Consider the following 16842-nt stretch of genomic DNA (forward strand, 5'->3'; position numbering starts at 1 on the left):
CTTGTTCCTCATCTTAGAGGCAGTGCTTTCAGCTTTTCACTATTGAATATGTTATTTTGTCATATATGGTGTTTATTATTTTGAAGGATATTTCCTCTGTGCCCACTTTCTGGGAAGTTTTTATCATAAGTGGATGTTGAATTTTGTCAAAAACTTTTTCTGCATCTATTGAGATGATCCTTTGGTTTTTAATTTTTCAATTTGTTAATGTAGGGTATCACATTGATTTGCAGATATTGATAAATCCCACTTGATCGTGGTGTATTACCCTTCTAGTGTATCATTGGATTTTGTTTGCTAATAATTTGTTGAGGATTTTTGCATCTATGTTCATCAGTGATGTAGGCCTGTAATTTTCTATTTTTGTTATGTCTTTGTTTGGTTTTGGATCAAGGTGATGCTAGGAGCCTCATAAAATGAGTTAGGAAGTGTTCCTTCCTCCAGAATTTTTTGGAATAGCTTGAGAAAGATAGGTGTTAACTCTTCTCTAAATGTTTGGTAGAATTCACCTGTGAAGCCCTCTGATCCTAGACTTTTGTTTATTGGGAATTTTAAAATTATGATTCAATTTCATTACTGGTAATTGGACTGTTCATATTTTCTGGTTTTTTCCTGGTTCAGTCTTGGCATATTGTACATTTCTAGGATTTTGTCCATTTTTTTTCTGTTGTCCATTTTACTGGCATATAGTCATTCCTAGTAATCACTTATGATTCTTTGTATTTCTGTGCTGTTGACTGTAACTTTTCCTTTTTAATTTCTGATTTTATTGATTTGGGCCTTTTCTTTTTCTCTTCATGAGTCTGGCTAAAGATTTATCAATTTTGTTTTTCTTTAAAAAAAACCTGTTGGTTTCATTGGCTTTTCTATTTTTTTTTTTTAATTTCTGCTCGCTTTTTTTTTCAGATTTATTTATTTATTTTTGGCCATGCTGGGTCTTTGTTGCTGCCCATGGGTTTTCTCTAGGTGTGGGAAGCAGGGACTACTCTCTAATCACTGTGCATGGGCTCTCTAGTTGCTGTGTGCAGGCTTCTCATTGTGGTGGCTTCTCTTGTTGCAGCGTATGGGCTCTAGGCACATGGGCTTCCGTAGTTGCAGCTCATAGGCTCAGTAGTTGGGACTCACAGGCTCTAGAGTGCTGACTCAGTAGTTGTGGCACATGAGCTTAGTTGCTACACTGCATGTGGGATCTCCTCGGAGCAGAGATCAAACCTGTGTCCCCTACATTGGCAGGCAGATTCTTAACCACTGAACCATCAGGGAAACTACCTGCTCTGATCTTTATTATCTCTTTCCTTCTACTAACTTTGGGGTTTGTTTGTTCTTTCTCTAATTCCTTGCTTTAGGTATAAGATTGAAAGTGAAAAGTGAAAAGTGAAAGTGAAAGTGAAGTCGCTCAGTTGTGTCCAACTCTTTGCGACCCCCTGGACTGTAGCCCACCGGGCTTCTCCGTCCATGGGATTCTCCAGGCAAGAATACTGGAGTGGGTTGCCAGTTCCTTCTCCAGGGGATCTTCCCCGACCCAGGGATCGAACCCAGGTCTCCCGCATTGCAGGTAGATGCTTTAACCTCTGAGCCACCAGGGAAGCCCAGGTATAAGATTAGGTTGTTTGATGTTATTCTTGTTTCCTGAGGTAAGCTTGTATCACTATAAACTTCCCTCTTACAGCTGCTTTTGCCGCCTCCCATAGATTTTGGATCTTTGTGTATTTGTTTTCAGTTATCTCTGGGTATTAAAAAATTTTTTATTGTTGTTTCAGTTACTCATTGATTGTTTAGTAGCATATTATTGATATTCAGCCTCCACATATTTGTGTCTTTTGCAGCTTTTTGTTGTAGTTGATTTCTAGTCTCATAGCATTGTGATCAGAAAAGATGCTTGATATGATTTCACTTTTCTTAAGTTTACTGAGACTTGTTTTATGGCCTAGCATGTGATCTATCCTGGAGAAAATGCACTTATAAAGAATGTACATCCTGCTGCTTTTGGAGAGAATGTTCTTTATAGATCTTTTAAGTCAATTTGGCCTAATGTGTCATTAAAGGCCAGTGTTTCCTTATTGATTTTCTGTCTGGATGATTTTTTCTGTTGATACAAATGAAGTGTTAAAGTTCCATAATATTGTTGTGTTGCTGTCAGTTTCTCCTTTTCTGTCTGTTATTATTTGCTTTATGTATGTAGATGCTCCTATGTTGGGTACATACATATTTACAATTTTTATACTTTCTTCTTGGATTGGTCCCTTGATCATTATGTAATGTCCTTCCCTGTCTCTTGTTACAGTCTTTGGTTTAAAGTCTGTTGTCTGATATACAGATTGATATCCCAGCTTCCTTCTGATTTCCTTTTGCATGGAATACCTATTTTCATCATTTCACTTTCAGTCTGTGTATGTATTTAGATCTGAAGTTAGTCATTTGTATGCAGCATATATGTGGGTTTTGGCTTTGTATCCTTTCAGCCTCTGTATGTCTCTTGATTGGTACATTTAGTCTATTTACATTTAACATAATCATCATAGGTAAGTACTTGTTGTCGGGCTTCCCAGGTGGCTTAGAATCTGCCTGCCAAAGCAGGAGATGTGGGTTCGACCCCTGGGTCAGGAAGATCTGCTGGAGGAGGAAATGGCAATCTACTCCAGTATTCTTGCCTGGAAAATCCCATGGACAGAGGAGCCTGGCGGGCTACAGTCCATGGGGTCACAAAGAGTCAAACACAACTGGGTGACTTAGCATGCATAAACACATGTACTTGTTGTCATTTTGTTCATTGTTTTGGGATTGTTTATGTAGTTTTTGTTGTTCCTTTCTTCTTCTTTTGTTTTCTTCTTTGTGATTTGATGAGTATTTTTAGTGTTATGTTTGGCTTACTTTCTCTTTCTTGTGTATTATTATAGATTTTTGGATTGTGGTTACTATGAGATATATGTGTAGCTATATATATTTATATACACACACACACTTACGTATAGCAATATAGGTTTATGTATAGCCATAAATATATGTGTATATATGTGTGTGTGTGTGTGTGTATACACACATGATTATTTTAAATTGCTGATCTTTGGATTAAAGATCTAAATGTAAGACCAGAAACTATAAAACTCCTAGAGGAAAACATAGGCAGAACACTCTCTGACATAAATCACAGCAGGATCCTCTATGACCCACCCCCCAGAGTAAAGGAAATAAAAGCAAAAATAAACAAATGGGACCCAATTAAATGTAAAAGCTTTTGTACAATGAAGGAAACTATAAGCAAGGTGAAAAGACAGCCCTCAGAATGGGAGAAAATAATAGCAAATGAAGCAACAGACCGAGAATTAATCTCAAAAATATACAAACAGCTCCTGCAGCTCAATTCCAGAAAAATAAACGACCCAATCAAAAAATGGGCCAAAGAACTAAACAGACACTTCTCCAAAGAAGACATACAGATGGCTAACAAACACATGAAAAGATGCTCAACATCACTCATTATCAGAGAAGTGCAAATCAAAACCACAATGAGGTACAATTTCATACCGGTCAGAATGGCTGCTATCAAAAATTCTACAAACAATAAGTGCTGGAGTGGGTGCAGAGAAAAGGGAACCCTGTTACACTGTTGGTGAGAATGCAAACTAGTACAGCCACTATGGAGAACAGTGTGGCGATTCCTTAAAAAACTGGAAAAAAAAAAAAAAAACTGGAAATAGAACTGCCATACAACCCAGCAATCCCACTGCTGAGCATACACAATGAGGAAACCAGAATTGAAATAGACACATGTACCCCAATGTTCATTGCAGCACTGTTTACAATAGCCAGGACATAGAAGCAACCTAAATGTCCATTGGCAGACGAACAGATAAGAAAGCTGTGGTACATATACACAATGGAATATTACTCAGCTATTATAAAGAAGGCATTTGAATCAGCTCTAATGAGGTGGATGAAACTGGAGCCTATTATACAGAGTGAAGTAAGTCAGAAAGAAAAATACCAATACAGTATATTAATGCATATATATGGAATTTAGAAATATGCTAACGATGACCCTATATATGAGACAGCAAAAGAGACACAGATGTACAGAACAGACTTTTTGACTCTGTAGGAGAAGGCAAGGGTGGGATGATTTGAGAGAAGAGCATTGAAACATGTATATTATCATTTGTGGAATAGATTACCAGTCCAGGTTTGATACATGAGACAGGGTACTCAGGGCTGGTACACTGGGATGACCCTGAGGGATGGGATGGGGAGGGGGGTTCAGGATGTAGAACACATGTACACCCTTGGCTGATTCATGTCAGTGTATGGCAAAACCACAACAATATTGTAATTAGCCTCCAATTAAAATAAATTAATTAATTTTAGAAAATTGCTGATCTTTTAATTTCAGATGCAGTTAATAACCCTGCATTTTTACTTCCCTCCCCAATGATTACTGTTTTTGACATCATATTTTACAACTTTTTGTTTTGTATATCCCTTATGTACTTATTGCAAACATAGATGAGTTTATTCCTTTTGTCTTTTAACCTTCTTACTAGCTTTGTATGTAGTTGATTTACTACCTTTACTATATATTTGCCTTTACCAGTGAGCTTTTTACCTTTTGTAATTTTTATGTTTCTAGTTGTGGCCTTATTTTTCACTTAGAGAAGTTCTCTTAACATCTTCTAAACTATTTTGGGTGGTGCTGAACCCTTTTAGCTTTTGCTTCTTTATAAAATTTTTGATCTTTCCAGCAAATCTGAATGAAAATCTTTCCAGGTAGAATATTCTTGGCTGTAGGTTTTTCCCATTCATCCCTCTAAATACTAACATATTATGCCACTCCTTTCTGGCCTGCAGAGTTTCTGCTGAAAAGTCAGCCAATAGCCTTATGGGCATTCCCTTGTAGGTAACTTGTTAGTTTTCCCTTGCTGCTTTTAATATTCTCTTTGTCTTTAATTTTTGCCATTTTAATTGCAGTGTGTCTTTGTGTGGCCTTCCTCAGGTTGATCCTATTTGGGACTCTGCTTCCTGGACCTGTCCATCTGGTTCCTTGCCCATGCAAGAGGAATTTTCAGTTATTATATCTTCAGATACGTTCTCTGCCCCTTTCTCTCTCTCTCTTTCTCTCTTCTTCTAGGACCCTTTTATTGTGAATGTTAGTGTGCTTGTTGTTTTCCTAAATGTCTCCTAGATTTCTTTTTATTCTTAATTCTTTTTCTGTTCACCTTCAGTGATTTACATTACTGTGTCTTTTATTTCAGTTATTACACTCTGTCTCTATTTGGTTTTCTTTATATTTTCTAACTCTTTCTTTATATTTTCTCTTTGTTAAAAACGTCTAACTTCTCACTCTGTTTATCCATTCTTCTCCCATGTTCTTTGATCATGTTTATGTTTATTACCTTGAACTCTTTATTGGGTAAATGCCTATTTCTACTTCACTGAGTTTTTCTTCTAGGGTTTTATCTTATCCCTTCATTTGGAACATGTTCCTCTATCATCTAATTTTGCCTAATTTGCCATTTTTACATCTATATATCTGGTAGATTGATTTCATTTCCCAACCTTGGAAAAATGGTCTTTTGTAGGAAACATTCTGTGCATCCTGCCACCATACCCTTATCTTGTCATGAGAACTATATGCTCAAGGGGTACCCCCTAGGTGAACTGCATGGGTCCTTCAGTTATGGTGGGCTGACTACTGTGGGCAGTCTGGTAGGCATGGCTGACCCCTTATCTAACTGCTTCTTAGGCCCTAACTTGTTCTGATACTGCCCACTGCTGACTGGTGGGACTGGGTCATGAGACCGCTGGCTATAAAATCATGAGGGGCCGCAGGGCTGATGCTGGCTCACTGGTGGGTAGAGCCAGGTTCTGGGGTGGGTGTTTGCAGCGTCATGGTTCCCCAGCCTAGCATCTGCCTGCTGATGGGTGCAGCTGATTCCTGACACAGCTGGTTACAGGGCACAGGGTGTCCCAGAACTTGTGTTGGCTGCTGGTAGATGAGGCCTGATCCTGGGGCAGCTGGCTCTAAAGGTCCCAAAATGTCTCAGAGCTGATACTGGCTTGGTGGTGGTGGCCTAGGGATTCTGCGCCTGATGCCAGCCTGATGGTAGGTGGGTTGGGCCCTGCCATGGCAGGCTTCAGAGCTATAGTGGCCCTGAGGCTGGTGTTGCCCCACTGGTAGGCAGAGCTAAGTCCAAATGTCCCTTCAGGGTTGGCCGCAGGGTCTTGGAAGTCCTGGGGCTAGTGTGTGCAGTGTGTGGGGCAAGTTCCTGGCCCTTTTGTGGATAGAACCATGTCCTGAGATGGCTGTGGGTTCAGGGAGTCTTCAGCAGCTTGTTTGGTGGTTGGTGGGGTGTGTCTTTGCTCAGCTAGCTACTTGGCCTGAGGCATCCCAGACAGGTTGGTGATGTCTGGTTGATGTCGAATAAGCTAGAGGAAGAATTTCAAAGTGATGCTTGCCAGCAATAGGTCCACGTAGTGAAACAAGCCCCCCAAAACACTTGCCATCAGTTTCTATAACTCCAGGACGAGCTCCAGTTGCCTCTTGTCTCTCCAGAAGACTCTTCAAGATCAGCATGTGGGTCTGACCTAGGCTTCTTCACATTACTGCTTCTGCCCATGTGATAGTCTGTATGTACCCTTTAAGAATAATCTCCATATCCCACCACTCTCTGGATCTCTAAAAAGTAAGCCTCTGTGACTTTCAAAGCCAATCATTCTAGGGGCTTGTCTTCCTTGTGCCAGACTCCCAACCTGAGGAACCTGATGTGGAGCTTGGAGCTATTGCTTCTTGAGAACTTCTGCAATTGTAATTATTCTTCTGTTTGTGGGTCATCCACTTAGGGGTATGGATCTTGACTATACCACAGTTCCACCCCTCCTACCCATTTCACTGTGATTCCTTCTTTATATATTTAGCTGTAGGAGATCTTTTCTGTTATATTCCAGGCTTTCTCATCAATAGTTGCAATTTTGGTGTGCCTGTAGAGGTGAGCTCAGGGTCTTCCCACTGTGCCATCTTGCTCAAGATCCCTGAATTTCTTTTAGATGTAGAAGTTAACAGTCAGGAAATAGGCTGAGGCTTCCCTGGTGGCTCAGTGGTAGAGTCCACCTGCCAATGCAGGAGATACGGGTTTGATCCCTGGTCCAGGAAGATCCTACATGCCGTAGAGCAGCTCAGCCTGTGCACCAGAACTGTTGAGACATTCTCAAGAGCCCGGGAGCTGAAACTACTGAGCCCACAGGTGGCAGCTATTGAAGACTGTGTGCCCTAGAGCCAGTGCTCCAGAACAAGAGAAGCCACGCGATGAGAAGCTCATGAATCACAACTAAGGAGCAGCCCCCATTTGCCAGTCTAGAGAAAAGCCCACACAGCAACAAAGACCCAGCACAACCATAAGTAAATAAATAAAATTATTTTTTAAAAAAACAGGCTGAAGTTTTTGCATAAGTAACACCGAGAGGGAAGGGGAAAAAATTCAATGTCCATCAGTAGGAGAATAGACAAGTATGTTGGGATAGCTTCATGCAGTGGACTGAATTGCAGTAGTTAGAATATATGAACCACAGCTACAGAATATGGATGAATTGTACAAGTATGAGCAAAAAAGGCAAGTGGAAGTATATAATATCTCATATATATAAAAATTTTAACTGGCTAAGCAATATTATGTTAAGCATAAAGCTATATGTGAGAAGTGAAGTGAAAGTCACTCAGTCGTGTCTGACTCTTTGTGACCCCGTGGACTATACAGTCCATGGAATTCTCTAGGCCAGGATACTGGAGTGGGTAGCCTGTCCCTTCTCCAGCAGATCTTCCTGACCCAGGAATCAAACCAGGGTCTCCTGCATTGCAGGCGGATTCTTTTACCAACTGAGCTATCGGGGAAGCCCAAAATGTGAGAAAAGTAAACAAATTCAGGATAGTGATTCCTTCTAGGGGAGACGAGAGGAAATTTGATTTGGAAGGGGTACAGTGGAGTTTTGACTATATATACAATTTATTCTTTAAGGTTCTTTATGAACATATGACTGTTAATTATGTTATTAACTATATATTTTGTATATCTGAAATATTTTATAATAAAAATGACTTTAACAGGAATTTAATTTTTAAAAATGCTGCTAACTTTCAGGAATATACTTGGGTTGGTTCCCTTAGCCAAATCCTCTGAAATTAAAACTGATGTATTTCAGAGTGAAAACTCAGAGGGGCCACAAGATTTTCAGTCATCAGAAAGATTTTCAGTTGTACTTATTATACAGTTCTTATGTGGACAAGGAAGGAGGGAAGTAGACCAACAATTTTGAGAAATATTTTCAACAAGATTATGATGAACTAAAAAAGATTGCAACCTGACAAGTGGAATTGAGCCTGCAGACTCATTTTATTTGGCCCTCTTGGTACTTGCATTTTCAAAAATAAATACTGTGTTTTTTGAAATTTCTTATTTTAAACATCTTGACTGCCACCTATTGTGAAGCTGTCAGGAAATCTGGCACCCTTAGGCCCTCAATTCTACATGAGAATAGCTGGCCGGGACTGAGTAGCAACTGTTCTGTTTCAAGGGGGCGCATCTTCTCTAGTTGGCCACTGTCCCCACTAGCCAAATTTCCTCATTTTGTTGCCTGCTTGGCCCCAGAGGCACTTCAGTTTACAACCCTGCATTAAATTCAAGTTCTCACATAACTAGAAAATTCAGTTATTCAAAATGTGCCTTCTCCTGTGCACTCAAGTTAGTAATGTAATTTTACCAGTATATACACTAAAAGCACCATTTCTAAGATATTCTGGGAAAGAATGTACTGGTTTAAAGAACATTAAATGTGCATTTTTGTTTTGTCATATTCATAAAAATAGTCATCATGGCAAACAGCAAGGTTAAACAACCTTCAACTAAGGGATGATGTACAAGGCTGTCTAAGAGATTGTGATATTCATACAGCACCATTCTGGTAATGTTACCAAACATATCTGTTGAGAAAGAGCAGTTATTTTCTAGACTAATTAAAGAGCTTGATTTTTTTAAATGTACAGCTGCTGTACTGCCTACTGTCAAACTGAATTTTTATGCAAATTATCCTCCCTTCTATTTTGGTGGGTCGGAAGATGACAATGGCAACACGACAAGAAGTTCTTGGCCTCTACCGCAGAATTTTCAGGCTTGCGAGGAAATGGCAGGCTGCATCAGGGCAGATGGAAGACACCATTAAAGAAAAACAGTACATATTAAATGAAGCCAGAACGCTGTTCCAAAAAAACAAAAATGTGAGTAGGCCCCGTTGGAGATTGCAAGGAGGAGAGCAATTCTTGTGGCGTTTGTTCATTTCTTTGCTATCCTATAGTTGAGAGGACTGAGGAGCACAAATTAGAGGGGCAGAATGTGGAGCAAGAAGGGGCCAGAGGCACAACCTCGCTGGCTTACCAACCACTGGAAAACAGAGCCCAGCCTGGGTTCTCTCTTCACTTTCTTCAAGTCTCAGTCCAGCTGGTAAGTGGCTCAGCATCCTGAGAAGACTGCGTGAGCCAGGTGACCTACATCAGTCCAGTGAGAATTTTCGGAGTAGGATTGGTTCCTCACACACTGTGCCTGTTGTCGGTCACTCCCACAGGAAGTGCTCAGAGTTGTGTTTGGCTTTTTCAATTCATAAGCTATTCAGAGCTTCCAAATATAAACCCATTCAGAGGAAAGAGAATAGGATTAAGGCAAAGGTTCCCTTCATAACTTAGCTTTGAACTCAAGCCTCTTTGGCTAGCAGAGAGGCTTTGCCCTTTGGGACCTCAGAATTGGGTAAAATAGTGCCTCCATTAGCTAGCTGAACCCAAATACCAGGGAGCCAAAAACCATTCTAAGAGGCTTGATTTGACAAACCATAAAGTATTATCTGTCAGCTTCTTGGGAATACTGTTTGGCTCTAAGCGTGGAAAGATGTTTTCAGCTCCTGACTTTTCTTGCCTCTTTCTTGTTGATCTCATGGATTCAGTGTTGTCACTGTTCACTTTGTGAAACTTCCTGACAATCTACTGTCTTTACTTTTCCCTCTCTTACCCTGTCTCAGTCTCCTTTCTGCCCTGTCTTTTTCACACACTTTCCCACCAGCTATAAGGGTCCTCTGAAGGTCATCCCTCCATACAGAGGCCCAAAGACCATGACTCCAGATCCCATATCTTGGTCTCTCATCAGCCCCTGTAGGAACTCACCACAAGAATAATAGCCCAAAGCAGAATTCATCTTTCCACAAGAACACCTCACTTTCCCATTTTGCCCATTTCTGCTATAGCTTCTGCCACTACTTCGTGATCCTTTGCTCTCATTCTTTTATTCAACAAGTAGCTAAGTGTCTACCATGTTCCAAACGTCAGACTAGACATCAGGGATATAACTGAGCAAAACCAAGACAGGGTCCCTGAAAGATGTTTCAGAGTTAGATGGAAAGAAGTGTAAAATTACCACTGGGGTTAAGTGCTACCTGAGAAACCCTCCCAATCTATAACATCCTCCCCTTCTCATAATCCCTGAAGCCTGCATGCTTTTAATACCAACCTGCTTGTGAAACTGCTTTCCTCTCTTCTGACCATCCTCCAACTTCCCCAAACTTTTTCTGCTTTTAGCATAGACCATGCATACCACATCAGTGTGTGTGTACCCCCTGAGGTCCTGAATAGTCCTTTGAGAAATAGAAATAAAATATTATAAGTGCTGTTTATTTTTATTGCTCCTTTAAAAATGTCTATTACATATATATATAATTGAATTATTAATAGTTTAATAAATTTATAAATACACATATGGAAGCTATGGACTCAGGATTTTTTTTTTTTTTTGCCACACTGTATGGCTTGTAGTACCTTAGTTTCCTGGGACACGGCAGTGAAAGTCCTAACCACTGAAGCACCATGGAATTCTCAGGGCTCAGAAGTTTTTTAATTGAAAGAAGTAGATGATCAAAAACTTGGTAGACCACTGACCTATACCCTTCCCTAATTAGACAGTCATAATTTTTTTTTCTTATTTGTTTCATTTATGTTGGTATGGTCTGCTTAACCAGATTGTCAGTTCCTTGAGCACATAGACAGTTTCTTATACCTTTGTAGTATATCTCATGGCCCTGTCTGTGGTTGTCACTAAATTTATGAGCACTTACAAATACTTTGCTTCAATTGATCTTCTCTAGGAAGTCTTCCTCAAGTCCTCTGCCCTCAACCAACCCCATGATGACCACCTACTCTGAATTCCTGTATAGCAGTCTGCAGTCATTGCCCTGCTGACTATGTACCACTGTGCCTTTTCTGTAGCTTCATGTATCAGATTTGTTCTGCCCAGGTAACATCCTTGATAGCTGAAGGCAGGTACCATGGCCTCACGGTGTCTAACCTGGGAAAGGGGCTATCATAGTAGTATATGACCAGTAAAGCTTTGCAGGTTCAGTCACCTAAGGACTACTCAATACCCTTTGAGATTTCAGTTAAGGCAATAATAATCCTTCATTTGCCTCTGCTTGAATTGGCCCAGTGTGGTACAAGCCAGAGAGAGGTGTATGTGCCAGTACATGAGTGAGATAATATTGTTGTGTTGGGGGATGTACATGGGTTTTTTATTTTAAAATATGTACTGTTTTTACCATGTTTTAGAAAGGAAACATAATAGCAGATAATTTTGCAAGTACTGTACTTACAGAGGCCATTTAAAGAGAAAGTTTAATATTAGTATAGGTACTTGTGGAGATGACAAAATCACGCAGACAGCCTCTGAATGACTGAATTTGGAGAACTCTAATCCAGCTTGTTTAGATGGACAGTCGGAGCCCTAGAAGCCCTCAGTCCCCATATCTTTATTAGGGGCTTCTTTCTCCCTAATCCCTCATGTAGACCTAAGTAGTCTCCTGTAACCTCACTTGCTATAAGAGCTTAATAATAACCCAAATGTATTTCATTAATTGCTCTGAATCCCAATAGGCAAATGAGAACATGGAAATCTTTCCCCAAGGTAGACAATCAGAAGAATAGCTTCTGAGAAATACAGCGGTCAGAAAGCTGAGCCTCTGTCCCAAGGGACTCAGCTGTGGTTCTTTTTATGCATTGCAGGTCCTAGAACTTTTCTGTGCTCCAAGAGGACCACAGGACAGGAACACCCTTGGAATTTGCAAGCCATGGTAGCCCAGGCTTCACTGTGGGTGTCATCTGGGTCTCATGCAACCCAGCTCTGCTTTGAAGCCCACTTTCAGACTGTTGGTAGAGTCATGTGTTGACTCATTTTCCATCCTCGATACATTGTCTCCTCATCTACTTCCTGGCTTTCTGTTTTCAGAATGAACTTGTTATTCCTTTACTTGAAATTGGACTACCACAGTTTAACTGTTTGGAAATTTCAAAGGTCATTTCTTCTCCTTAGTAATGAGCAAACAGTTTACAGTTCAAAATAGAAGGTGGATCATTTTCCAATATCTTACTCAGGGGGTGTCTCGACAGCAGTTGCTGAAACACTTGATCAACACGGGGAGGGTATGAAGAAGCACTCTCGTTCTTTGTTGGTAGGAATATAATTTATGGATTGTTCATAGGAATATAAATTGGTACAGCCTCTTAGAGGGTAATTTGAATCTGCAGGGACTATCGGTAAGAGTTAAAAATACGAGATCCATTGTTTAAAATGGCGAAAGATTGAAAATAACCTAAATGTCCATTGGTGGAAGATTGGTTAAATTATAATGCAGTCATATGTTGGTATTTTGTGCAGCTGTTAAAAAGAATGAAGCAGTTCTATACGTGTAAATATAGAAGGAACTTCAAGTTGTTTGTGAAAAAGCAGGGTTCAGAGGTTTCATTTTTGTAAGAAAAACTACTAGGTATTATAGAATTATACTTATATATGCATAGAATATCCCTGGAAAAACAAACTTCTAATTATTGTCTCTGAGAAGGGGAATTGAGAAACAGGAAGAAGAAGAAGATTTTGTTTTACATTATACCCTTTTGTATTATTTGAATTATTTTTACTATGTGCTTATAGTAGCTAAATGATTTTTTAAAGTTTAATCCACAGGAAATCTTAAATTGTTTTTGATTTTTCAAATGACCAATATTTAATTTAGTGGCTGATGAACTGAAAAGTTTAAGAAAATGTGTACCTCTACTTTATGTAGCATTGGAAAGACGCTAACAATCTCACCTCTTTTTCCCTTTTAATAGCTCACAGACACAGACCTGATTAAACAGTGTATAGATGAATGCACAGCCAGGATTGAAATTGGACTACATTACCAGATTCCTTATCCAAGGCCAGTAAGTGTGACTTCAGTTAACATGTGGTGTGTACCTATCCTTGTCCACCCAGTTATTTCCAAGAATATATACCAAGAGGGCTTGTGTTTGCCGAAAAGCCTAGAACCCCTGTAGGAGGCATGTTGGAAATAAGTTATGCTTGCATGGCCACCAACCCGTTACAACAAGCTAAAATGTCAGTGAATGCCTGACTTCTCCTACTTGTACAACTTTCCCCTAAATGGAAAGGAAATCCAGCTGACGTTTATATAGTTTTCTAACTTTTACCTTTTTTATGGAAAGATTTTTATTTCTATTATTTTAAAAAACAGGTTTATTGTTAATAAAAAAATAAAATTCAGGATTTCCCTGGTTGCCCAGTGGTTAAGAATCCACCTGCCAATGTGGGGGACATGGGTTCAATCCCTGATCCAGGAATATTCTACATGCCACAAGGCAACTAAGCTCGTACATCACAACTACTGAGCCCTCACTCTAGAGCCTTCAAGCTGCAACTACTACACCTGGGTGCCCTAGAGCCCGTGCTCTGCAAGTGGAGATGCCGCCACAGTGAGAAGCCCGTGCATAACTAGAGAGTAGCCCACATGCAGCACTGAAGACCCAGCACAGACAGATTTAAATAAATAATTTTTTAAAAAGAATAAATAAAATTCAAACTTTAAAGGAATGCATAAGACAGTGAAAATTGTCAAAAATTCTCACCCTGTGGGAGTGACCACTACAACTTTTAAGTTGGACTGTATGAAATTGCCAATATTCTACTCTTGACCTACAAAAACAGCAATTTTATATTTCATTGACTCAGCCTAATAGTTTGGTAATATATCCTTTTAGTCTTTTTTTCTATACTCGTGTACATACATTTTCTTAAAGTACATGGGAACCTAGGCATACTGTTACTGCCTATTTTACTTCCCTTTTTTTGCATATCTCTGCTTCCATCTTTTAAAATGGATGCATTGTATCCTTTTGTAGGAATATGCCATAATTTAACTAGTACCCTTTCACTGGACATTTATGTTGGTCCAGTTTTTCACTCTGCACAGAACAAGTTTGTATACACACTTTTCCCTCACCTTCTTTGGACTCTCATTTCACTAATATGATCTGTGGTTTTTCCTCTCCATGCAGGAAATAGGGCAAAGAAGAGCACAAGCTTTGGAGTCAGACAGATCAGGATTCAAATCCTGGTTCTACCACTTAATATATAATCATGAGCAAGTTATTCAACTTTTTGAGCCTCCATTTTCTCATCTGTGAATATTAGAATAATACTTTTTGTGAGATTATATTGAGAATTAATGTATATAAGGACTATAAGGAATAATGAATCAGTACAGAGTTACAAGCTGGATGTACCAACTGGATTTAGAAATAGCAGAGGAATCAGAGATCAAATTGCCAACACTCATGCTTCATTGACTATGTTAAAGCCTTTGACTAGTGTGGATCACAACAAACTGGAAAATTCCTCAAGAGATGGGAATAACAGACCACCTTAAAACAGTTAGAACCAGACATTGAACAGCAGACTGATTCAAAATTGGGAAAGGAGTACATCAAGGCTGTATATTGTCACCCTGCTTATTTAACTTATATGCAGAGTACATCATCTGAAATGCCAGCAGGATCAGTCACAAGCTGGAACCAAGATTGCTTCGAGAAATATCAACAACCTCAGATATACAGATGATACTACCATAATGACAGAAAGCAAAGAGGAACTAAAGAGCCTCTTGATGAAGGTGAAACAGAAGAGTGAAAAAGCTGACTTAAAACTCCGCATTCAAAAAACTAAGATCATGGCATCTGATTCCATCACTTCATGGCAAATAGAACGGGAAAAAAATGGAAACAGTGGCAGATTTTATTTTCTTAGGCTCTAAAATCACTATGGATGGTGACTGCAGCCATGAAATTAAAAGATGCTTGCTCCTTGGGAAGAAAAGCTATGACAAACCTAGATAGCGTATTAAAAAGCAGAGACATCACTTTACTGACAAAGGTCCATATAGTCAAAGCTATGTTTTTTCTAGTAGTCATGTATGGATATGTGAGTTGGACTATAAAGAAGGCTGAGCGCCAAAGAATTATTGCTTTTGAGCTGTGGTGCTGGAGAAGACTCTTGAAAGTCCCTTGGACTGCAAGGAGATCCAACCAGTCAATCCTAAGAGAAATCAACACTGAATATTCATTGGAAGTACTGATGCTGAAGCTGAAGCTCCAATACTTTGACCCTGATGCAAAGAGCTGACTCATTGGAAAATAGCCTGATGCTGGGAAGGATTGAGGGCAGGAGAAGTGGGTGACAGAGGACAAGATGGTTGGATGGCGTCATGAGTCAATGAACATGAGTTTGAGCCAACTCTGGGAGATAGTGAAGGACAGGGAAGCCTGATATGCTTTCCTGTCCTTCACTATCTCCCAGAGTTCATGGGGTTGCAAAGAGTTGGAGATGACTTAACAACTGAAAAACAACATAGAGTTAGCACTTAGCAGAGAGCATAGTACCTAGTAAATCTTTGGTGAATATAAGCTGCTGCAATGATTGTAATTCTTTTATTAGCTTTATTTATTTGTTTGTTTTTGGTTGTGCTGGGTCTTCATTGCTTTTTTGTGGGCTTTCTCTATTGCAGCAAGCAGTGGCTACTCTTCGTTGCAGTGCATGGGCTTCTCATTGCAGTGACTTCTCTTGTTGTGAAACACAGACTCTAGGGAGCTGGGGCTACCGTAGTTGCAGCACACAGGCTCCGTATTTGTGGTGTGAGGGCTGCTAGGGCACACAGCTTCAGTTGCTGTGGCACACAGGCTTAGCTGCTCCCGGACCAGGGATCAAACCCATGTCCCCTGCATTGGCAGGCAGATTCTTATGCACTGTGCCACCAGGGAAGTCCTGTAATTTTTAATATTGTCATTATTCTTATTATTCAGATTCATCTGCCTCCCATGGGCCTTGCCCCACTACGAGGCCGGGGACTTCGAAGCCAGGAGAAACTGAGGAAATTTTCCAAACCAATATATCTCAAATCTCATGATGAAGTTTCCTAACTCAGAATAAAGTTTTTTTTTTTTCTGAGAATGATAAGCCAACTAGGCCTTGACTGTAAACTAGTTAACAAAATTCTTCTTGATTAGGAGCAAAAATCCAATTATCTTCTTAAAACCTCTGAAATATTGGTACTGTCCGAATAATGCATGCTCGCACATCACTACAGTTTTCAGGATCTTGCTGCCTGATGAGATAAACACTAACCTTAGAGATCATGGACCTCATATCCTCACTGAAGCACCACTTGGAAACAAAACTAAGGCCTGTGGGCAGAAGACTGAAGGGTGACAAAAGCTTTCAAGGGAATGCCAATCACCAGACATGCCAGCTGATATGAAGAAATTAGCCAGTTGATGGAAGTTCTCATGGCTAGTTTAGAATTATACACTACCCCTCAGAATATTTTTAGGCCTTTTTTTTTTTTTCCCAAGTTATAGATTTACTTAAAAGTGGACTTTTTGTGTGTGCTTTGTTGTCTTTTGGAACTTCCCATTTCCAGATAAAATTCCCTTAAAAAGTG

The 16842-nt window shown here is 39.8% G+C and overlaps 1 protein-coding gene across 3 annotated transcripts in view; it reads left to right on the plus strand.

Annotated features, from left to right (window-relative positions):
• Nucleotides 1-16842, plus strand: part of LYRM1 (LYR motif containing 1) — a 33588-nt gene extending 16746 nt beyond the window's left edge. For 2 of the 3 annotated variants that reach the window (XM_043914477.1, XM_043914479.1), the window contains 3 exons: nt 9101-9259; nt 13181-13273; nt 14405-14772. In XM_043914477.1, coding sequence (XP_043770412.1) covers nt 9101-9259; nt 13181-13273; nt 14405-14533 — 381 coding nt within the window. In that variant the 3' untranslated portion in view covers nt 14534-14772. Of the gene's footprint in view, nt 1-9100; nt 9260-13180; nt 13274-14404; nt 14773-16204 lie in introns of those variants that run through there. The other variant, XM_043914478.1, reaches the window with a different exon arrangement.

The sequence above is a fragment of the Cervus elaphus genome, chromosome 10 (assembly GCF_910594005.1).
Source record: "Cervus elaphus chromosome 10, mCerEla1.1, whole genome shotgun sequence".
Taxonomy (NCBI): domain Eukaryota; kingdom Metazoa; phylum Chordata; class Mammalia; order Artiodactyla; family Cervidae; genus Cervus; species Cervus elaphus.